General features: G+C 36.6%; 1 protein-coding gene across 1 annotated transcript; it reads left to right on the top strand.

Annotated features, from left to right (window-relative positions):
• Positions 1-1,681: 1,681 nt before the first annotated feature.
• LOC123555122 (low-density lipoprotein receptor-related protein-like) lies at positions 1,682-24,029 on the top strand. Its single transcript, XM_053548922.1, has 13 exons — positions 1,682-1,758; positions 2,056-2,105; positions 3,690-3,780; positions 6,796-6,905; positions 11,677-11,839; positions 13,144-13,333; positions 13,875-14,127; positions 14,827-14,989; positions 15,852-15,968; positions 19,968-20,112; positions 21,858-21,976; positions 23,455-23,614; positions 23,876-24,029. The coding sequence occupies exons 3-13, from the start codon at positions 3,714-3,716 to the stop codon at positions 24,027-24,029; spliced, it is 1,641 nt and encodes a 546-aa protein (XP_053404897.1). The 5' UTR covers positions 1,682-1,758; positions 2,056-2,105; positions 3,690-3,713.
• Positions 24,030-25,692: the final 1,663 nt, after the last annotated feature.

Genomic DNA, 25,692 nt, shown 5'->3' with positions numbered 1-25,692 from the left:
TGGCATTTAACCTTTACGTTTTAATAAAATTGATATTAAAATTTCAAACTCAGTCTCAGCTGAGACCGAAAAAATGTTTTGTGAACACGGGGCCAGGTATCTGCGTCTTGTTTCTTCCATAATAACCTCTTTTTGTAGCATAAAAGTTGCAATCTAAAGAATGTTTGGCTGTATCAGTTACCAACGCTAAATGGAAGCCCTCACGCTTCTTCCCTTGTTTCAGTTTTTGTAGATGATAACCGTGAATGTTTAGAATCGCGTGCAACTTGTGCGATTCTTTGTTTTTACGAATCATATTTGTGATTTTGGTAAGTATCAGGCGGTATGTTTTTATCTAATTTCTGGATGAATTTCTATTATAAACAGCTTAAAAGACTGACACTACGTTCGTACCCATCCGTACTCCTAATTTGTCCGTACTCAAAATAACTAGAATGTAAAGTTATTATTCTTTAAATTGTGCTCCTGTTTACCAAATTTTGAAGTTATATGAACAATGGTAATTTTATTTTTGCAATAACGAAAAATGAAAAAAAAATCGTTCAAAATTTTTCAGTATGTGCTTTTTGGTAATGTTGTGGATTTTCTTGGCCATGGTAATTGAAAAGTGTACCATCACATATGAAAGCAATACATCGTTTTGTGTTTTTTAATGCAAAAAAGCGATAATACACGCTTGTTTGTGTATTAACGTCTGCAGAAGCCCTTGGGATATGTTTGTGACCTCGACCTTCGGTCTCGGTCACAAAAAAATCCCGGGGGCTTCAACAAGAAAACTGTATCGATCATTGTAGGGATAACGCATGTTTTTTCGTGTTATAACATCTGCAGAATCCCGAGGGATTGGTTGGTGCCCGAGCCCGTTAGGGTGAGGGTACCAACGTATCCCGAGGGATTCAACGGGGCTCGGGCACCAACCAATCCCTCGGGATTCTGCAGATGTTATAACACAAAATAAACATGCGCTAACGCTATTCTAGTATAAAACGCGTTAAAACTGACAAATTAATACAATGTCACTCAACGTCATTAAATTTCCACGAAATGCGCGGGAATGTCTAAGTTGTTTTTTTTTACGTTGACGTCATTTCGTTTTGAATTATCCGTTTTGGGGCCGAGTGACGTTTACGCTTTGCCACGGAACGCGCATATATAAAAAGGTGTTATAACAGCACGCGTCTGTTAACACACGTTTTGCACTCCTGTTAAAACACCCCCGAAAAGTGACAAGAACAACAGTTTTATGCTAGAATAAATGATTCTTTCGAAAGGGCACAAAGACGTATTTTTGTTTACGTCGTTACTTTCCCTCTCATAACGTCTATTGCTAATTTGAAATTCTTTTTTTTTTTTTCTTTTTTTTTTTTTTTGGTGACTTTTCAAAAATGGGTTTAAGTCGTAAAAGGAGTAAATTTATAAATATCTTTGTCTAACTTTGCTCAATGTTTAAAATGTTGTCGGCATCATATTGTTCAAAGAGTAATCCTTTAAGATATTGGTAAAATAAGAAATGAGGTTTACGAGTATATTTTTCGGTATTGTTACGGTTTAACAGGTATTAATCCATGTGGACTTAACAAATTCAACCTCGACAAGGAAGAGAAAAAGATCAAGTTACATTAATTTGACAAAAACAGACAATATGGGTAAGTATTTACTTAAATAGCGTCTGCTACCTCAGTGGTAGGAAATTTCCCATTTAAAAAGATCTAAAAAGATATGCCTGCGATACAGGATATTATTTGTCAGTAATTAAAGGTAAGATTAAGCGATTTGATTTTATATATAAACAAAACAAAATACTATATTTCTTTAAATAATATTTACAGTGTGCTGTATGAAAAAAAAAGGTACAATCTTTAATGAAGCTTACACAAGTTGTTTTAAAAGGTACTTTTTCTAAAAATATAAGTAGAGTTAATGCGTACGGTTTCAAAACTCTAATTAAAATGTCGTGAGTTAAGAAAGTATATTTCTTTCTTTCTTCCTTTCTTAAACTTTCTTTTTCTTTTCTTCTTCTACTTCTTCCTCATTTTCTATTTTCTTCTCCTTTAGGTTCCTTTCTGATAGCAGGAGTAGCATGATTGCCACCAACTAGGTTAAAGGTCAGTAATTCAAATCCTTCTTTGTTTCATATAAAAAACGACAACTTCAGATCGTCTTTACGTATCTTTAGAGAAATCACTTTTTCCTACACCTATTTTTCATGAAAGTTCTATCACAAGTTAACGAAAAAATGAAAAGAAAATAGGGGGTTATATAGTTCCTAGTGAAATGCCAGTCAGTTGTGGTCTGCTACCCTAAAAATAGCGCATATTTGCTCTGGTCCGCGCAATAAACACCTACTTCCGGTTTCGATCTGCAAAACTTGCCATGTGGGGTGTATGAACATGAAAACCGTCTTATTTCATGCAGAATGTATTCTAGTAGTGAAAAATGGTGATTAAAGCACTCGTTCTACACGAATTTGCGCAAAAAATGGGAAAAATTAGGATCTATTTATTATGGACTTTTTTCGACCACCACGGAAGCACATTTTCGACCGAATTACTGACCTTATTCCAACTAAACTGTCGTGTGAGCCTGGAGTAAGTATATCTCTTCTTTTTTCTTTCTTTCTTTAACACCTTTTTTTTTTCTTTTCTATTCTTCTTCCTCTTCCTCTTCCTCCTCATTTTTGTCCTTTTCCTTTTTCTCCTCACTCTTTTTTCTTTTCTTTTAGGTACTTTTCTGAAAAAATATTACGAGTCGTTTCAAATCTCTAACTGTAGGGATAACGCATGTTTTTTCGTGTTATAACATCTGCAGAATCCCGAGGGATTGGTTGGTGCCCAAGTCCGTTAGGGCGAGGGTACCAACGATTCCCGAGGGATTTTGAAGATGTTATAACACGAAAAGAACATGCGCTAACACTATTCTAGCATAAAACGCGTAAAAATCTGATAAATGAATACAACGTCACTCAACGTTATTAATTTCCACGAAATGCGCGGGAATGTCTGAGTTTTTTTTTACGTTGACGTCATTTTGTTTTGAATTATCCGTTTTGGGGCCGAATGGCGTTTACGCTTTGCCACGGAACGCACATACATAAAAAAGTGTTATAACAGCACGCGAGCGCTAGAATCTCCTTGTTAACACACGTTTTCTCTCCTGTTAAAACACCCTCGAAAAGTGACAATAACAGCAGTTTTATGCTAGAATAAACTGTTGTGACTGGAGCAAGTATATTCCTCCTTCTGTTTCCTTCCTTCCTTCCTTCCTTCCACTTTCTTTTCTATTCTCCTTTCCTTTTCTTCTTCTACTTCTTCTTCCTGTCTATATATTTCCTTTTATTCTTACTGTTTTTCTTCTCATATCTCTTGCCTTTACTTTCCTTTTTTCTTCTTACATTTTTCTTCTTTTTGCTCTTCTTTCTTCTTCTTCCTCTTTTCTCGTTCTTCTTTTCTTCGTCTTCCTATTTCATCTCCCTTTTTCTTCTTCTTTCTCTTTATCTTCTTCTTTTTTTCTTTGTCCTCTTTTATTTCTTCTTCACCAGTTCAAATAAACTTTCAAAGACGTACCGGTATAAATGAAGAAAATATGATCAGTTATTTTTTCTAAAGGCATGGCTTATGTTCTGCTATAAAGAAATGATATTTCATTTAAACCTCTGAGATGATTTGCGTCATATGTCCCTATGATTTCAGGGAAAGTGTTGCGTACAACGAAAGATGGAGTTCCAACAATGTGTCGTCTTCTTCATCATCATCATCACCATGTCAAATCGGTTAACGGAAGGTATTTCAGTTATTCATGTCCTTTGAGTCGTTACTTACCCGATTATATCATTTTCTATAATACATATCAATTATTAACCTAAATCTGTCTTATTCTTAAGTTTGCGCCTGGTACTACACGATAAAAATCTTTCAGAGATTGAAAATGCAGTGTGGGGATATCTAGTTCAACGGTTTGGTGGTAACTCGGCAGATCCTCGTTACCGCCTAAACAACGGTTATCCTCGAACCAAATATTTCCGTCCCATTCTGCAACCAGTAACATATTTTTTTTCTTGCATACATAATTCTTGAATTAATATATAGAAAAAATAAAACAAATGCTTTTCTTTTAAGCACTATTTTATTATAGTAGCGTATGCATTTACGCAGTCATGCATAAATTCAGCACGTGAGTCATCTTACACCCCGGGAGCACGTGAGTTATCTTACACCCCGGGATGCAAGACGATGTTTTTCCTGGTAGAAAAAAAGGGGAAAATCCTGTCTGGCATGCAAGAATATTATTATCATGGGTAGTTACATCGTTCGTCGTTACGGAAATGACACATTAAATGAACTGTTGTATTTTATGCCCTGATTGATTACATTTCAAATATAACCAATTAAAATCCATAACACAAGCAAATCCGCTGTATCAAACATTATCCGACATCCACGACCGATCCGATACGTTACCGTCTCTATTCATTGAATGTAGTGAAACGTAAGTAATCAGTTGCAGATATCCAACGATGATGTATGTAGTCATCCCGTAATGGCACTCAGCAATGTCCGTGTGATTACTAATTCGTAAAGTATTTTCAGGCAGAATCTAGAGTTAATACAAAATATTCATTTTCAAAAGAGTCAACTTTAGTTATATAATTAAATATTAAATATTATCGTTAAATGTCTGAGTAACATTGTAATGAAATGTTATGGGTTTGGTTTATTTCAATAAAAACTTACGTTGGCCTGCAGTTGATTGTTTTGCAGTCTACGTCCAAAGAAAAAAAGCACTTAATTATTAGGATGTATATATACATAGTTGAAAATTTGAGTAGGCCTATAAAATAAATTTTACAAAATGTTTCTTGGGCGACCCTTTACGAAGAGTGTACAAATAATTCTGTTTCATTAATAAAAAGAATTTCCGCCAGGGGACATGGTCAATTTTTCCATATATGTATGCAGTGGAAACTGTTTGATGTTGTCTCTTAGTATCTTATGCCATCATTCCCCGCCCCCTACCCCACCCCACGTCTTTTTTTCTGTCATTTGCTTATGCTAATTGTCTTTTGATGGTTGTTACTTGTCATTCGACAGTGCTAAGTTGTAATGTTTTCGTTTGTTGCAACTTGTCATTCGTCACTGGTTGCTTGTCAATCGGCAGTTGCAATGTATAATTCGTTAGCGGTGCGTAGTCATTCTGCAGTGTTTACTTGTCATTATGCTGTGTTTACTAGTCATTCTGCAGTGTTTACTAGTTTACTAGTCATTCTGCAGTGTTTACTAGTCATTCGGCAGTGTTCACTAGTCATTCTGCAGTGTTTACTAGTTTACTAGTCATTCTGCAGTTTACTAGTCATTCTGCAGTGTTTACTAGTCATTCGGCAGTGTTTACTAGTCATTCTGCAGTGTTTACTAGTCATTCGGCAGTGTTCACTAGTCATTCTGCAGTGTTTACTAGTTTACTAGTCATTCTGCAGTTTACTAGTCATTCTGCAGTGTTTACTAGTCATTCGGCAGTGTTTACTAGTTTACTAGTCATTCTGCAGTATTTACTAGTGACTGTCATTCGGCAGTGTTTACTAGTCATTCTGCAGTGTTTACTAGTCATTCGGCTACGGTATCTTGTTGTTCAGCAATGATACCTTCTTGTTCGACAATTGTGTCTTATTATTATTATTATTATTATTATTATTATTATTATTATTATTATACCACATTTATATAGCACTCTCTTCATGCACTTGTACACGTTCAAAAGTGCTTTACAGAATAAATTGCAAAAATACAAACAAATACGTATACAAAGATAATGCATTCCACATTAACAAAAATCATGAATGAAAACAAGAATAATTTAAAAACAAGATAAAAAAAAAATAAATGTATCGGTCAGTTAACAAATATTGTACAGAGAAGTGGGTTTTGAGCAGGCTTTTGACAGCAGCTAGCGTGTCAGCTCCCCTGATCTTGACAGGAAAGGAGTTCCAAAGCTTTGCAGCAGTGCACGAAAAGCTGCGATTGCCATACATCATGGTTTTAGATTTTGGCATAACCAGTGACAGCGTGTCTTGTGATCTTAGGGTCCTGACCGGTTTATGCACTTCTAGCATATCCCTAATATAGGCAAGGGACTGATTGTGTAAAGCCTTAAAGGTGTGGGTCAGAACCTTGTACTGCACCCTGTATTTCACTGGCAACCAGTGAAGCTCCTTCAGACCGGTGTTATATGATTGCGACGGGGCGTCTTAGTGATTACGCGAGCTGCAGCGTTCTGGACATGTTGCAACTTGTTAAGTGTGCTGTTTGGTATACCACTTAACAAGGCATTACAATAGTCTAACCGTGAAGTAACCAGGCTGTTTATAAGGGTTTTTGTGGCATCACTGGTAAGATACCGTCTGATGTGACCTATTCTGCAAAGTTGTGCATATCCAGCCAGGCACACCGAGTTGACTTGTTGTTCCATATCCATACCGCTGTCAAATACAGCTCCAAGATTCCTAACACATTTGTTGAAGTGTTAACTTAATATTCGGCAGAGGTAACAGGTTATCGCTGCCAAAGAACAATAATAACAGTCGAAGGACAAGTAACAACGTCATAATTTAAAGTGACCAGAACGAATTGCAATTGCACCATAATGTAATGCGACAATATCAGAACTAAAAGCAACTACAGCGTAATGTACAACATGTATTAAGGGACCATGGAGGGGCAAAAAAAAAAGGTCTCTTAACATAAATGTCTCTTAAAACATTATAATTAATTTGTTCTTTATAACACATGGACATGTTCTTTGCAGCAATTCCTGATAAGAGTGTGATATGGGCGGCACATGAAGAACTTCTGTTTTATAGCCCTCAAGTAGAACAGTGGACAAATGCCAAAATAACTCCCACTGAATTTGGTCAGGTAAGAAAAATAAACAGAAACACTGAGTTCCAAGTATTATAGTACACAGAATTCCCCAACTGAACTGGCAAGGAACTACTTTTTAACATATTTGCTCTGATCTTGTTATTCATTTACGCTTGCTAGTGTACATAACAATTTTTTAAGTTAGATTTGCAATGATCATCAAGTTGTGAAATCCCGTTTATGCACTCGGCAATTTCCGTGTGATAACGTTATTTTGACATTCTTCAGGCGTGGCTGACACTCGGTAATTTCAGAGTGATTACGTAATTTGACATTCTTCAGACGTAATTGACGCTCGGCAATTTCAGGGTGATTACGTATTTTGACATTCTTCAGCCGTAATTGACACTCGGTATTTCCATGTGATTACGTATTTTGACATCCTTCAGGCGTAAATGACGCTCGGTAATTTCAGGGTGATTACGTAATTTGACATTCTTCAGACGTAATTGACGCTCGGCAATTTCAGGGTGATTACGTATTTTGACATTCTTCAGCCGTAATTGACGCTCGGCAATTTCCATGTGATTACGTAATTTGACATAATTCAGGAGTGAATGACATTCGGCTATTTCCCCGTGATTACGTACTTTGACATTTTTCAGGCGTAATGGCACTCGGCAATTTCAGAGTGATTATGTAATTAGACATTCTTCAGGCGTGAATGACATTCGGCTATTTCCCCGTGATTACGTACTTTGACATTTTTCAGGCGTAATGGCATTCGGCAATTTCAGAGTGATTACGTAATTTGACATTATTCAGGCGTAATTCACGCTCGGCAATTTCAGAGTGATTACGTATTTTGACATTCTTCAGGCGTAATTGACACTGCAATTTCCATGTTATTACGCAATTTGACATTATTCAGGCGTGAATGACATTCGGCTATTTCCACGTGATTACGTACTTTAACGTTTTTCATGCGTAATGACACTCGGCAATTTCAGAGTGATTACGTATTTCGACATTCTTCAGGAGTAAATGTTCAACGCGTTCTTTCTTTTTCGCTGGTTTTGTTGGAGTTTGGAAAAAAGTCGCGCCGACACAATTATAGGTCATATGCGACTTTCAAGCTCTGATGTAGGAGGAAGACACAAGGCAAGGAAGACCACTGAGGGCACTCGGATAGAACCACCGCCCTTCCGTGCGCCAGCTTGATATTTAGCACCAGACAGAGGCTCTAACACACATCGATGAGGGGTAAGTGATTCGAAGCCAGCAACCTTATCCACTCAACCATGGAGGCCCTATGGGCAGCGGTTACCGCCAAAATTAGTAAATGTACAATCCATTCATAAACAAATCAGTCAGTGCAGTGCATTTCAACGCCGTCTAGTTTAAAACTTCATCACATCCAATATCACACCCGTTAACCGGTTGCGAGCAAAACAGTTCGTGGCGGACAAAACAGTTCTCCGATATTTTTGCCGGCATCTATATTGGGGTAAGTATTTTCGATCCTAGAATCGGTTGGTGCAAATTATGTTAAAGATCTTTATTTCTATAAAAAGTAGCATGAACAAAGAACATGCCATATGTTTCTCGTTTAAAAGTAACGTATATTGAGTAAGTTATGGCCAGTTAAAAGTGTGATCTTGTTGAAATATACGAAAACGAAAGTTTATCGTGATATATTTAATTCACATTTCAACTTACAGCTATACTATTAATGTCAACCTTTAAAATAATGTTTGCTCTGAATATTGTCCAACTTTTAACCGACAAAACGCAATATTCAATGAGTTATAGACATTCAAACATGATATAGTCGAAAAAATGTGTGGCGGCATTGCACAGTTCAAAATTATTTTTGTGGCGAGACAGAGCAGTCTCGTGTCTTTTGTGATTTTAGTTTAATAAATAGTATAAATAGTGATATCAAGCTCGTTACTCATTGTAAGCTGACAAAAGAAATCGGTACTAGCTCAGCAATGTCTCAGTGAGTGAAAATTTAGACAAACGTAAACCTTGGATTTAGTACCGACATTTGCGTAGTTTTAATAGCCACGGTACCTGTAAAGCAACGTGCATTGTGTCTGTTTAAGGATTGATTATTTCAAATGTTTAAATAGTACAGCGGAGATGACATTACGCATTTCTTATGCATACACTGATGTAAAATACGCGTATATTCATTATATACATCGCCAGTCCATAGTTGCTACTATTTTACAAGTATATTTTGAAATAAAGGATAATTTTTGGATTTTCATGTAATGCCATGCCGGTCAGTAGCATACATTTACGGAATAAATTGGGCTTGTTAGTTAATAATCATTATTATTTGCCCGAGGTCTGAATGCAACCAATCTATAAATAGTTTATAACATGAGATCTGAAATAGATTTTCAAGTTTTGTTAAATACCGAACACTGCTTGTTTATTTGTTGGTTCAGGGTTTAGTGTCGTTTCTTGTAGTATTTCAGTTATATAACGGCGAGCCTAACTTGTGGTTCTACCATGTTCTCAGCCAAAAAACCTGTCAACTTCTCCCCACGAATCGCAGTGGGAGGAAGAAAGGTTTTAGTAACATTGTCTTCTTTCAAATAGTCACAGAGGACGTAAGTGTCGTCCGGGGACTTGAACTCGAACTCACACTCATTATGTATAGCTCTGCCTAATGATTTAAGTGAGTGGTCTTTGTTCGAACTATGGATTGGCTTATATAAGGATTCTTATAATTTAATTAGTTTAAACATCCAATAAGCTGCCAAATTTTTCCATTTTTTATCACTTATTGGATTAATATGCCAGGTTACAGAGTTCCTAGTGAGTCAGCAAAGACACTTATTGATTTCGTTATTGATTAAGCTATTGCTTTCATTTCGGTGCGTCCATTACTGCAAAATGTAAATTTATTAGATATTCAATAAATGATCTGCAGTTGTCAGAACATAAATATTACTTTTTAATAGTTACATGCTCGATATCACTATTTAGACACTATTTATTCAACTAAAATAAAAAAATACACAGGACTGCTCTGTCTCGCAACAAATAATTTTGAACTGTGCAATGCCGCAACACTTTTTTTAGACCATGTCGTATTTGAATGTCTATAACTCGTTGAATATTCCGCTTTGTCGGTTAAAAATTGGACAATATTCAGAGCAAACATTATTTTAAAGGTTGACGTTAATACTATGGCCATATGTTGAAAATTAAATTAAATATATTGCGATAAACTTTCGTTTTCGTATTTTTTCAACAAAATCACGCTTTTAACTGGCCATAACTTACTCAATATACGTTAGTTTTAAACGGGAAACACATGGCATGTTCTTTGTTCATGCTACTTTTTATAGAAAATAAGATCTTTAACATATCTTGCACTAACCGATTCTTGGATCGAAAATACTTACCCCAATATAGATGCCGGCAAAAATATCGGAGAACTGTTTTGTCCGCCACGAACTGTTTTGCTCGCAACCGGTTAACGGGTGTGAATATATTTCCATTCAGTGCATTGTATTTTGAAACCATTTAATACAAAACTTCATTCCATCTATTTAAACATGTAACGATGCATTGAAAAACTTGTTGCGATGCACCGTACTATGAAATCATCCAACAAAACATGTTACCATGCAGCTCAATGTGAAGCCGTTTAACACAACATGAGTACGTGCAGTGTAAAATGAAATGATTTATTGCAACTTGACGCCGTCTAATGCATATTGAAACAGCTTTGTGTAATTAAGAGCGGTGTATAAATACTTGATACCATGCAGTCCAATGTGAAGTGAGTTCGTGCAGAATTTTACCACAAGGTCGGTTTTAGAACAAATTTTAAGATATTTTTTATATAAAACTGATCCAGAATCTATATTTATAAAAGGTCAAACTTATGAACTGATAGTCTTATTAACCATTTACAATGCATGTACTCGTGTTTCGTTAAACGGCTTCACATTTGGCTGCATGGCATCAAACGTTGATACGCCGCTCCTAATTACACAAAGCGGTTTCAATATGCATTCTAACATGGCTCGATTTGATTCCCAGTTAAACAAAGAAGGAAATCAAGCTCTGTATACATTGTATTTAAGAAATAATATATCTCATCCAGTGATTTGTCGTTGAATAAATCATTGTTTGGAATGCAGATGCGAAGAATTATATCACGAGGGCGCATTGGACTGCATGGCATCAAGTTTTTATACACGCTCCTAATTACACAAAGCGGTTTCAATATGCATTAGACGGCGTCAAGTTGCAATAAATCATTTCATTTTACATTGCACGTACTCATGCTGTGTTGAACTGCTTCACATTGAGCTGCATGGTATTATGTTTTGTTGGATGGTTTCATAGTAAGGTGCATCGTTCTTCAATGCATCGTTCCGTGTTTAAATAGATGGAATGAAGTTTTGCATTAAATGGTTTCAAAATACAATGCGTTGAATGCAAATATATTGGACGGGATGAAGTTTTAGACTAGACGGCGTTGAAATGCACTGCACTGACTGACTCATTTATGAATGGATTGTGTATTTACTAATTTTGGCGGTAACTGCCGCCCATAAGGCCCCTCTCACGCGTACATGGATTTTTATAAAAACCGAAGAATGCCGAAATTGCAAACGGAAGTTACGTAATTTGCCGAGCGTAATTACGGGTCCGTCAGCGTTTTGTATTTATTTTGTGACAGAAGTTAATTTATAGACATAATTATAAACACAGTAAATTATAATTCGTGTTACGTATCATTCTATCTTATTCAATCCTTAGGATATATTCGTTATTGTCTCCTTACTTACAGACTATAACACCTGCCACTTTGACTGGAACACAGTCCGTATACGGTTTGGCCGGCGACATTCCAACACGGCATTTGGTAAGCTCAGACAGAAAAAGTCAAAGAATTGTCATTTACGACCTTGACGATATGCAAGCTACGTTTTTTCATATGGGAACGTCAAAAGGTAAATAACTATTTTTATTAAAATCATAGTCACACCGAAACAAATTTAGGTCATATGGCGATTTCCAATATTTGAACCAAGGTGACACTACGAGTACTATAAGTATTATATCAGGCATTTAGACAGAACCAGCGGCCTACCGTAAGCCGACTGGATAGCTTCGATCTCACAAGGAACCAGCGGCCTACCGTAAGCCGACTGGATAGCTTCGATCTCACAAGGAACCAGCGGCCTCCCGTAAGCCATTTGGATAGCTTGGATCTCACAAGGAACCAGCGACCTACCGTAAGCCGACTGGATAGCTTTGATGTCACAAGAAACCAGCGGTCTACCATAAACCGGCTGGACGGCATGGGCCTCACAACAAACTAGTCGGCTGGATCGCTTGGACCTCACAGGGAATCAGTGGCCTACCGCTCGCAACGAACAGGCGGTCTGCCGTAAGTCGGCTAGATAGCTTTGGTCTCACATGGAACCAGCGGCCTACCGTAAGCTGGCTGGATAACATGGACCACAAATTTAGAAAAAGAAGAATTAAATGTCAAAAATTTCGAACTCACATCGGTTCGAAGTGTGGTCTATTGATTCAAAATCAGCGACCGTTACCACGCAGCAAAAGAGTCTTAGCCGTGGAGGCCTCCAATGTATGGAGCTGCATGATGTTTTTATTTAACTATTTGGTGTACAGTTACTACTTTTCGTACTGGAAAGCGAAACCCACCAGAAAATGGAACAAAATGTCAAGAGCATCAGGAATTAGTGCCTATGTAGGGATAACGCATGTTTTTCGTGTTAAAACATCTGCAGAATCCCGAGGGATTGGTTGGTGCCCAAGCCCGTTACGGCGAATGTACCAACGTATCCCGAGGGATTCTGCAGATTTTATAACATAAAATTAACATGCGCTAACGCTATTTTAGTATAAAACGCGTAAAAACTGATAAATGAATACATTGTCACTCAACGTTATTAAATTTCCACGAAATGCGCGCGAATGTCTGAATTGTTTTTTTGTTTTTTTACATTGACGTCATTTTGTTTTGAATTATCCGTTTTGAGGCCGAATGGCGTTTACGCTTTGCCACGGAATGCACATATATAAAAAGGTGTTATAACAGCACGCGAGCGCGAGAATCTCCTTGTTAACTTCTGCTAGAACATACCGAAAAATGACAATAACAGTAGTATTATGCTAGAATGTTAAATCTATAATGCTTAAACATTTTGATTACAAAGATGTTTATAACATGTATACGACTACAGTTTGATTAATTAGTATATCAAGATATAATTACTATTTTCAGATATTGGTCAGTTGGCGATTGATTGGTTAGGTAGAAACGTGTACTGGGCCGACACAGGATACGGTTGGATAGCCATGAAAAAATTACCAGCAGGAATAAACCAACATAACTCTGCAGATCCAAATTTCAGACTAGTTGTTGATACGTATTTAGAAAAGCCTACAGGAATAGTTGTGCATCCAGAGAAATAGTAATTTTTAAATTTGATATTCTTCACTTATCTGAGTTAAGATACGCGTTTCCGAAAACGCATCTTCAATAACATAATAGGTATATCCGTTCAAAATACAGACGAACTTTGTTCGTTCGAGCTCAGCGAGATCGGCAAAAATTTGGTGGTGTGATCGGTAGTCTGAAACACCGAAACAACAGGGATTTTGACGGGACCTGACTATGTGTTTGAGTTGAAGGCGTTAATTGAATTATCCGAATTCGAGCGAACGGAAGCCTGACTGTTACATCATCGGATGGGGAGAGGAGTAGATTCTACTGCAATTTTTATTATCCATCATGAACAAGCTAAGCTGTGTCTTTTATATTGTTGTACTTGGTTGCATCCTACAGTCCCATATTTCTTATGAATTCGTTTTGTCAAAGTTAAGTTCTTAACGGAATATAACCCGAAACGTGTTTATTACTGTTTCGGTACAGTCTTGCAAACTTTAAAAGTCTGTATGAAAACTTATGGGTACAATTTAAATCAAAAGTTCATGTTTATTGGTTAATTTCAGTTTCTTGTTTTGGACTGACACAGGCAGTACTCGGAAGATAGAAAGGTCTGATCTTATTGGTGGAAAACGAAAGATAATTATCTGGCATAGTCTAATCACGCCCACTACGTTATGTATTGACCAATCGGTGGACAGATTGTATTGGAGTGATCCTGCACGAGGAACGATTGAATATTCTGACTTTGATGGCAACGGAAGAAAAATTCTCTTGTCGGATCCAAATGTGGATTATTACGGAATTGCAGTCTTTCAGGTAACTATGTATTTTATTATAGAACATTTGACCTGTACATGCTATGATATTTAAAGTTTTCTTTCAATCCCTGTGTATTTGGGTACAATGAATATGTCCTTTTACAGCAAATCCAGTCCATGTCAGTATCAGTTTCTGTGTTATCTAACAACCTTGCAATGACTTAACATTACGGAAACTACACTGATGTTTTAGTATAATAGGGTTATTATACTAATAGCTCGATCTGGGAGGCTGTATTCGGCTCGAGTGGATTTTGCTAGCGCCGAGTATGACCCATCCTGAGCCAATTATAATATCCAAGATCGAGCTGCTGTTTTAATTATCGTTCTATTACGAACCTCCACCTTTTTGTTTGTTGTTTTGCTATTGAACGATTCCTTAACGACTCTTGGATCATAGAATTGTTAATTTACATGCGTTTCAATAATGACACTGTCTTAAAATTGTGAAATTAGATATAGTTGCGTTTTCGTAATGGTATTGCAATAAAGTTGTTTTCCAATTCGGCCAAATAATGGGTAATAGATTCCTGGTCATGTTATAAAAATAGACATATATTGGACATCTAATAAATCCATTGCGTGGCCAGTAAAGCAGACAGGCGCGGTGTTTATATTGATATTTTATCATATCTTATTATTGAAAGTAAAATACTAAACAAACCAATTTGTTCTTTTTGTTTTCACATACTCCCAGGATTCACTTATTTACACGGCACCGTCCTACAACCGTACAGGATATGTGTCTTTAAAGGAAAACAACGAGGGTGAACATATACAAGCCAGCATACAGATTCAAGATCTTAAGTTTTACCAGATTATGGTGTATGCTTCAGAGTTGCAGGAAAAGTCTTCCGGTGGTAAGATACATCCAGACAGATATTGCTAAGTGACTCAAAATATGATATGTAAAGAACTGATTTTCTTAATTTTGGTTTGGCTTTTTGTTTGGTTTTACACCGACAAAATTATAGGTCATATGGCGACATTCTAACTTTGATGGTGGAGGAAGACCCAAGGTGCTCATCTGTGTACTCTTTCATCACGTGCGTGCACCTGGGTAGAATCTAATATGAAATAAGGCACTGCCTCAATAGGTAATCGATCCGACTTAAACACATCCCATAAGATTTGAAAAAGAACTATCTGATGACAGCATCGATTCCGTATCGTTTTAAAGGTAGATTTTGGAATATAAAAAAAACAACACTGCCCATATTTTTTCTGATGACATTCATGTGCGAGACGTTGCGGTTCGGACAAGTTATTGGAAGCTTATTAGGCACAAGGAAAAGCGTATTCTTCCAAAAAATCCGAAGTCCGACGCTCTGTGCACGTGCCGGAAGACACGTTTTTTAATTCGATAGTATATATCTCATTCTGTATATCACATGCTACCGTAGAGGATTTGATCCCTATTTCCGTCGCTTTGCGACGAAAATCGGTAGGATCGATTCCCTATTAACCTTCCATAAGGCAACTAACTTCCTCTCATGAAGAATTCCACGGCTCCACCTCGATTAAGACCAAGTGATTCAAAGTCAGTCACCTTAACCATTCGGACATGGAAAGTATAGCAAAGATATTTTGAAACAAATTTCAATCATATAAGTTACATGCAATTTATTCAATAAAACGTAAAGATGACTATAAACTTTCTTCTTTGAACTTCGTATAAAATTGAGATAATCCTTTATCTGTAGAGATCTATTTATCTTTCAGTTCTGTGTGAAAATGTTCAAGAGTGTAGTCAGATATGTTTACACATGGAACAAGATGCTGGTTTTACATGTTTGTGTGATGACGGGTATGAACTTTCAGTGGGCCGTAATTGTTTAGGTATGGTTGCTCCAGACAGGTATTAACTATGTGTGGGCCGTTATTGTTTAGGTACGGTTGCTCCAGACAGGTATGAGCTATCTGTGGCCCGTTATTGTTTAGGTATGGTTGCTCCAGACAGATATGAACTATCTGTGGGCCGTTATTGTTTAAGTATGGTTGCTCCAGACAGGTATGAACTATGTGTGGGCCGTTATTGTTTAGGTATGTATGGTTGCTCCAGACAGGTATGAACTATGTGTGGGCCGTTATTGTTTAGGTATGGTTGCTCCAGACAGGTATGAACTGTCTGTGGGCCGTTATTGTTTATGTATGGTTGCTCCAGACAGATATGAACTATCTTTGGGCCGTTATTGTTTAGGTATGGTTGCTCCAGACAGGTATGAACTATGTGTGGGCCGTTATTGTTTAGGTATGTATGGTTGCTCCAGACAGGTATGAACTATGTGTGGGCCGTTATTGTTTAGGTATGGTTGCTCCAGACAGGTATGAACTATGTGTGGGCCGTTATTGTTTAGGTATATATGGTTGCTCCAGACAGGTATGAACTATGTGTGGGCCGTTATTGTTTAGGTATGGTTGCTCCAGACAGGTATGAACTATCTTTGGGCCGTAATTGTTCAGGTATGGTTGCTCCAGACAGGTATGAACTATCTGTGGGCCGTTATTGTTTATGTATGGTTACTCCAGACAGATATGAACTATCTGTGGGCCGTTATTGTTTAGGTATTGTTGCTCCAGACAGGTATGAACTATGTGTGGGCCGTTATTGTTTAGGTATGGTTGCTCCAGACAGGTATGAACTATCTTTGGGCCGTTATTGTTTAGGTATGGTTGCTCCAGACAGGTATGAACTGTCTGTGGGCCGTTATTGTTTATGTATGGTTGCTCCAGATAGATATGAACTATCTGTGGGCCGTTATTGTTTAGGTATGGTTGCTCCAGACAGGTATGAACCATGTGTGGGCCGTTATTGTTTAGAAATGGTTGTTTTATATATCGTTTTCGATTGCTCAAAATTTTTGTATGATAATGGATTTCGCCGTGATCGTTTAAGTGTGTTGTGTAATGGAGTGTTTTAACTATCATTTGGTCGTGATCGTTTAGGTATGGTCGTTTTACATGTCTGTGTTTTGGAGGTGTGGCCTATCAGTTGGCCGCTTTTGACTAGAAATGATTGTTTTATATATCTTTTTTTATTATAAATATGAACGCACATGGAATGGATCGCTATATTGTCTCATGCCATAAATATACTACCATTTTAGATTCCCTACAGTTTGTTAACACAGCGCCAGATAGGTCAGTCTACCTACCCCTCTGACCCGTGACATTCCGTGCAAAGCATTGTAATTACATGTACACTACTGACTAGTGCACAAATTAAACCAGCTAAAGCTAATGCGGCTTAATATATTATGTTATTATTAAGTTGATAAGCAAAACATTGTATCTATTTCGTGAATTTTAACAAAACATTTGATAATTTTAGGTTTTTATTTATTTCTTGATAACTCCCTGACATCTTTAAACAATGTTTCAGCAAATAACTTTTTTATTTACACTACAGTAAATTCTTTCATTTTTATGCCCCCGAAGATGGACATATTTAAATCGCACTGTCCGTCCGTCCGACAGTAACTTTGCAAATTCTTGTTCAGGCTGTTACCCTGCCATCCATGAAGGGATTTTGAAATAGCTTGGCATAAATGTTTACCTTAATGAGACGACGTTTCATGCGTATGACCCAGACCACTAGCTACAAAGTCAAGGTCACACTTAATTAGAAGTCAGACGTCAATATGGTCTGTTTCGTGTCCAGTTCGTAACTTTGCAATTCACCAAGGAAATTTGAAATTAGGTATCATAAATGTTTATCACAATGAGACGACGAGTCATGCGTAAGACCCAGACCCTAGCTCCAAGGTCAAGGTCAGACTTAGAACTCAAATGTTAATAGGGTCAGTTTTTGTGTCCGGTCCATAATTCTTCCATCCATGAAGGGGTTTTGAAATATCTTCACATAAAACGTTAACCATAATCGGACAATGTGCCATATGCAAGACCCAGACCCCTAGTTTAAAGGTCAGGGTCATTCTTAGAAGTCAAAGGTTAATAGGATCTTTTTCGTGTCCGGTATATAACTCTATTATCCATAAAGGAATTTTGAAACAACTTGGCCTAACTGTTAACCATAATGAGACAATGTGTCAAGCGCAAGACCCATGCCCATAGCTTCAAGATCAAGGTCACACTTAGAAGTCAAGTAAAAGATCGATATGGTCTGTTTCATGTCCGGTTCGTAACTCTGCGGTTCATCAAGGGATTTCGAAATTATTTGGCGTAAATATTCCCCATAACGGGAAAAAGTGGCATGCACATCAACTAGACCCCTAACTCTCAGGTCAAGGTCACATTTAAAGGTTAGAGGTTTACATGGTCTGTTTCTTGTCCGTTCCATAACTCTTCCATCGATGAAGAGATTTTAAAATTACTTGGCATAAACGTTCCTTATATTGAGATGATGTCAGACGCAAGACCAAAACCCCTAGCTTCAAGGTGAAAGTCACATTTACAAGTCAAAGGTCAACATAGTATGTTTCTTGTCCGGTCAATAACTCTGCCATTCACCAAAGGATGTTGAAAATACTTTTATCACATGTTTGACGTCGCGGGAGTGTAATAAAGCCATTAAATAAAAACGACGTTACACTAGGTTAGAGACCACCAATTGTTTTCCCATAGACTTACATTGTAACATTATGGCGTGTACGGCCTTCCATACATCGAAACATGTATATCTAATTACAAGTTTTTCAAGAACTATCTTAGTTCTACCAAAATATCGGACGAAAAACATATGAATAGTGATACATTATTTAAGTAATTTTCATGTGAATGAGATGACCCCCTGTTTACATCATAGACATGGCGGGAGAAATTCGTTTGATAAAACTTTTTTTTCAATACACATAAAATGTAGCAAATTTTATTAAAATGTGTAATAAAATACTGTAAATGCAGTGAAAAAATATCAGTTTTGAAAAAATTATCACTTCCTGGGTTTGTTTACATGACTGACCAATCAGAACGCACAGACGTTACCTTATTCCCAGGTATACACTTACCTCATTCCCAGTAAGTTCCCTGTACTTTTTTGAATCGGTGGTCTCTGACCTATAGGTTAGAGACCACCAGTTGTTTTCCCATGGACTTACATTGTAACATTATGGCGTGTACGGCCTTCCATACATCGAAACATGTATATCTAATTACAAGTTTTTCAAGAACTATATCTTAGTTCTACCAAAATATCGGACGAAAAACATATCAATAGTGATACATTATTTAAGTAATGTTCGTGTGAATGAGATGACCCCCTGTTTACATCATTGACATGGCCTGAGAAATTCGTTTGATAAAACTTTTTTCAATACACATAAAATGTAGCAAATTTTGTCAACATGTATAATAAAATACTGTAAATGCAGTGAAAAAATATCAGTTTTGAAAAAGTAATCACTTCCTGGGTTTGTTTACATGACTGACCAATCAGAACGCACAGACGTTACCTTATTCCCAGGTATACACGTACCTCATTCCCAGTAAGTTCCCTGTACTTTTTTGAATTGGTGGTCTCTGACCACTAGTGTAATAAAACTTTGACGTCGACGTCGTTTAGAATATAGGAAACGTTGGTAAAATTGACTTGTTTATATAGTAAAAGAGAGTAGATCTTTTATGTTTTGACAGGAAAGGCTAACATATGATAAAAAGAATATTACATTTGTGACTTTCCACATTGAAGTTATTAAACTCGTTGAATGAAAATGATAAAATGCTCGGCAGAGCCTTGCATTTTATCATTTTATTCAACTTCTTTAATAAATTCAATGTGGAAAGACACTCATGTAATATCTTCTATGCCTCATTTCTTCCCTATAATGGGTTGGTGATGAGTTGGAATTTTAAATACTAAAAAATCTAATTAAATTGTAGTGGACGAGAGAGTGTTGGAGAGACACATTTTGTTTACAAGTGGTACCAACATCTGCGCAGTGCCAATTTCAGTATTAGGCCTTCCATCATCTGGAATCTTTAAAATACACTGCGATGTTGTCACAAACGACACTGTAATTACAAGGTTTGTTAATGATATTTTATACGCTCTTTTTGAAAAAAAAGACAGACGTTTAATGTGATGGCGCGCGGATAATCCGTCCGTCATATTTCTTGTCCGGAGCATGACTCAACAACCATTTAAGGTATTTACTTTAAACTTAGCATATTAGTAGATGTCAATAAGAAAATATGTATAGCACATAAACCAGGTTGTTAGGTCAAAGGTCAAGGTCACAAGTGGATCTCAAAGGTCATATTTTCTGTCCGGAGCATTACGTTATAACTATTCAAGTTATTGACCTTAAAACATGGTATATTAGTGGATGGCAATGAGACGATGGGCAGAGTGCAAGAACTAGTCAGTAGGTAAAAGGTCAAGGTCATAAATGGATCTCAAGGTCTTGGCTGTCTAATAGTTGAAAATTGTTCTTCTATCTAGCACTCTAAGACAGGGTTAAGGTTACAGATAGGGCTCCTCACAAAACTGCATAAGTTCAATGATTAGCAGTTTGATAGGTCTGCAGCAGCTATGGTCAAAAATCAGTGTCACCCAAACGCTTAATCCTTGAACAACGCCGCATCCAATTATTCCTTTGTTCTTTAAATATAAAAAAGATACAATCTTAAAGTAGTTGACTATAACCATCTTCTGCACACAAGGCTTTGGTATGTTCCAAGTCGACAATGTTTGAACTCGTCAGAAAGTTCTGAATGTCTTATGTTGTTCCATACAACAAGTGCAAAACATAAAAGAAGTTTTTGTACCATTGGTCCAAAACTGTGGAATGAACTGCCGTTAGCATTACGCAAAAGTAAATCACTAGATACATTTAAAAAATAAGACAATATATCTGAGAGATTTTACGGCATTGTTTCATTTTTTTAATTTTTTTGTTTTATATGCGATAACAGCAGGTGTTAATTTTCGTTTTAACATTTCATCATTAATATTTTAAGTTTGTTTTTTTTTAATTAAATGTATAACGTCATTGAATATATTATTGTTAAGAAATAGGTGTTTTATCAAATGAACCAGTTTCAGTATTTCTTAAACAGTTCGTGTTATTATGTTGTTGTTGTTTGGTTTAAAGTCGCACCGACACAGTTTTAGATCATATGGCGACATTCCAGCTTTGATGATGGAGGAAGACCCCAGGTGCCCCTCCGTGCATTATTTCATCACGAGCGGGCACCTGGGTAGAACCAAAGACCTTCCGTAAGCCAGCTAGATGGCTTTCCTCACATGAAGAATTCAACGCCCCGAGTGAGGCTCGAACCCACATCGATGAGAGGCAAGTGATTTGAAGTCAGCGACCTTAACCACACGGCCACGGAGGCCCCGTGTAATCTTATTAAGCTAACCCCGTCTGAGACCATAAACAGTTCTAATATGACTAGCAATGCTCAAATCACCACAACGATACTATGCTGACGGCACGTCGACGTTCAGTTTGGTTATTCGCTGTTTAGAATGACTTGACTTCATTTGCGCTCTAATGGAACTATTCCGCCAGACGTATTACCATTTCCGGTCCAGGCGTGTATTTATATATAAACATAGTTGTGTGACGATCAACCATTTGGCACCAAACATGATCGAAAAATTAGTTCTATTATTTGAGTTGTATAATACAAGTAATATTAGAATCGAAGTAATTTATACATGTAGTAAAACTGGTTTGAACACTATTTATATACGATAGGCGAGGGCGTAGCCTACAGATTATCTCTAAAATGAAAGCTACATTAATTTTTGTTTATTTCAAGGTTTTCTGTTGATATGACGAAAAAGATGATCTTTTACACAAATGGTACAGCTATTTTCAAGCAAACAGCCTTTCAAGACAACAGAGTCTTGCTTTATGATACAGATAAAACAATTGCAGGTAATATCTTATTAATTAAACTTGATTTATTGAAGGTTATAACACACTAAATAGCTGTTCTTCTTTATTCTAAAAAAAGAGTATATAAAATTGACCTATTTCAAATGACCGCAGCACACATCAGTACCCATTTTAAATGTCAGTAACTTACAATTTCTTGAAGAACATTGTGAGTGCTAAATAAAAATCAAAAGAAAGATGAGGGTCATTTTGATGCAAGAAAAATATTTTCAGTCAAACACACAAACTGCAAAATCAGCTAAAAATAAGATCAAAAATTATAATGGTGGTGTATGATCTAAGTTCTTATGAAAAATTCTGCAATATTGTTATTTTATTATGTAAATGCTACCTACATGACAAACATTGATCGAGAAAAAAAATTTGCAAAGAAAATAAGGAAAATAGCTCTACAAAGCAAAAAAAACAAAACAAAAACTTATGACTATTTGTATCCGCCATTATGCGACTACGATTTTTTTTCGCGCCATTTTTCTATATAGTGTCTGTATGCCTGAAGTCTAAGTGTATCCGTAATGACGGTCGGCAGTTCACGTATGATTACGTAAATTTCCGTATATATATTCGGTATTCTTCCTACGACCACTAGCCGGGAAATGCGGATATCGCATACGGAGAATTACGGAATTCAACGAAAATTACCGATTGTCATTACAGGCGCACTTACTGGATTATCGTAAAAATGTTTATGTTCATCAGTTATCCTGTAAAGCAAGTGCAAAGTTGTAAAATCTTTACTTGAACCTTCTTATAGCGACAACCTATATTAAGCAACCGATTGCCTTAGGCAGCCAGTTTGCTCACTTCACATTCAGATTTCAATTACCTTAAAACAACCATCTGCCTTAAACAACCGCCTGCCTTAAACAACCTTCTGCCTTAAGCAGGTAGATTGCGTTGCTCCCTTGACTGGTTTCTGGACACGGGTTTAAATGTAAGAATTTACGTCACAGATTGGATCACTTCCACAGATTATTTTATGATTGGTTACTGAAAATTTCTTTGGATTATTCTATGTAGTCCTTGGCGTCTCTTGTCATATAACTGTCCTTTATAGACTTAACATTCACTTAATACGGTGTTTAGTTTTCATACTTATACAAATTTACGTCAGAGTGTCAATGAAAAGATGACCGTTGTGTCTAAAAGAATATAAAAAAATGAACAAAGATAACCGTATTCATGTATGTAAGCGTAATCATGTAAGGTTAAGTTTACCAACTCACTCTTTTTGCGGTAACTCGGCAGAGCCTCCTTACTGCCTAAACAGTCAGCTAAGAGCCAGATATTTCTAGTGAAAGAATCTGATATATTTACACACAAAAAAGCACCAAGGTTTTTATCATACCATTGCTTTACCTAATTTTTGGAAGACAAATTTATTGATTGTTAAATACGATTTCTCTAATAAGAAATTACGGAATGGCTAACATGTATGAATTATCATTAATCTTTAGATTTGGATTATGACTGGAAAACTGGACAATTATATTGGATAGAATCAGCAGACGGTAACCTCTACCATATTTATGTGAATGCTACAGAAGCTCGGGAACCAGCCACAAAATGGTTGACTGATTTAGATGTCACTAATGTAGCTATTGATCCGCATAACGGGTGAATCAATTTTCTCTCTCGTAGACTGAGATTGACATGGAACTTTCGTGCAGAACAAAACATTTGCATATTTTTTGTTTCTTAAATCATATACATTATGTTTTTTTAGAATGTTCGCGAAGATCATAAAGGAAAATACACAATTAAAGGAATACATGTCTTCCGTTTTTTGATGCATTCATAATCAACACTTTGTTATTTTCTGTGATCTGGATCATACAATTTCAAAATTGCCAATAAAATGTCTTTTTGTCAATTTAGAAAAATATTTTGGATATCAAAAGACACTGGAGGTTCTGGTACTACATATACTCTAAATGTTTGGAACAAAGCGGAAGATGACGTAGAACCTATACAGACGTCATTACTTTCAAAACCAACCGACCTGGAATATGACAGACTGAAGGACAGGTAAACACTGGGTATAGGTTATAGATCATTTATTGAACTTCTAATGCAATTAAGTTTGCCGAAACGGAGCGTAGAGTAGTGAAGGCAAAACTTAATGCATTTAGAAGTTCAATAAGTGTATCTATAACCGGCTTATAGTTTAACGCCCCGTTTCATTTAACTGACAGGTCAAAACCGCAAAAAGTTCTCGGAAGTAAACTAACCACGCCTTCTGTTAATTCATTGGCTAGTCTTATCTTCACTCATGGTGGAGAAGTACATGTTTACTACAACTTTTTACAAGGTCATTTTAGTGCCAACCTTTAGCAAAACAGCGGTTGATCCAGTGCTGGATTTTAATTTAGTTTATATCACAAATACATCAGTCTTATTGAGTAGTTTGTGGAACACAATTTTATATTCTTATTCAATGGAAATATAATATGCAGGTTTAACTCGTAATGATCTAACAGTACAATTCATGCAACTACATGTATAAATAAAACAAGACAAAGTAGAATTTAAGTGCACCCTGGTTTATTTTTAGACCAGTAGAGGTAGTGAAAGGTGCAGAAAAGTCAAACTTGAACTATGAAAGTACAGCTTGCATTAAAATATTTGAGCCGCGCCAGTCGTCTGGTCAGGATCCATGCTGTTCGCTTTCAAAGTCTATTGTAATTAGAGAAACTGTTAGCGAACAGCACGGATCCTGACCAGACTGTGCGGATGCGCAGGCTGGTCTGGATCCATGCTGGTCGCAAACCCACTAGATCTATGTTGGTTTTCACATGGCACAGCTCATTTATCTATTTGGTTCGTTTATTACATAGACACATTACTTGTATGCTGTCCCTGCTTTGTTAATTGCTCCGCCTCCTAGAATGTGGGAAATCCATAATAGGCGGAACAATGAATACTCATTAATTTTGAACTACTTCATGATTAAGTGGATCAGATTCTTCAGTTATGAAACAATATGAAAATAAGTTGGTTACTTTTTTGAAAATCCCTCGCTTGTCATTGGATAAAAACGATGGCTGAACTATAAATCTATTTATAGATTATATTCTTATACTCACTAGTTCACGCGAGATATACGTTCATTTTCATGAAACATGTAGAAGTAAACTATTTTTGTACAAATGTACGACAGTTAAACACTCTTTATTAAATGACATCCTTTATAAATCGGCGGTCCATAGTTCGTGCTGTATGACCGGTCTGTATGACCATACTTCAGTTTAAAAGAAAGATAAGTTTTAGCCAAAATCTGGAGTTCAGTCCCTTTAAACAATTACCCCGTAGATTCAGTATATAAACTTTAAATAAATGAATTTCATTAGTCAGAAAGTCCTCTCGCTGCACAACCTGAAATTACAACGCAGTGAGCAGAAATTTTGGCTGGTTAGAATTCATTCATTTATATACGTATATCTATGGGTTACTTGTTTATTGTGATATTTAAAAATGAGTTTTGTTTTTAAGAAACTATTTTTGTTCAATCAAGAAAATAATGATAAAAAAACATAAGTCTGAGTTTGGAATCGAGCCGGGGTCGCCTCAGCAATAAAAACCTTCCTACCATCTTGACCAATACACTACTTACAGACCATTTATATAAGGCTTTATAATTAATGCAGTTACTTTTGATACCCCGTGACAAACGCTTTTTAATTTCGAGTGGAAAA

The sequence above is a fragment of the Mercenaria mercenaria genome, chromosome 7 (genome assembly GCF_021730395.1).
Source record: "Mercenaria mercenaria strain notata chromosome 7, MADL_Memer_1, whole genome shotgun sequence".
In the NCBI taxonomy this organism is placed as follows: Eukaryota; Metazoa; Mollusca; class Bivalvia; order Venerida; family Veneridae; genus Mercenaria; species Mercenaria mercenaria.
This window is presented reverse-complemented; position numbering and strand designations above follow the sequence as displayed.

Excerpts from the sequence above, each read along its gene's own strand:
- LOC123555122 (XM_053548922.1), top strand. The coding sequence starts at position 3,714 with ATGGAGTTCCAACAATGTGTCGTCTTCTTCATCATCATCATCACCATG. Across the intron at positions 14,990-15,851 it reads GCAGGAAAAGTCTTCCGGTG|TTCTGTGTGAAAATGTTCAA; the intron begins GTAAGATACATC and ends TTTATCTTTCAG. Across the intron at positions 15,969-19,967 it reads AGTGGGCCGTAATTGTTTAG|TGGACGAGAGAGTGTTGGAG; the intron begins GTATGGTTGCTC and ends ATTAAATTGTAG.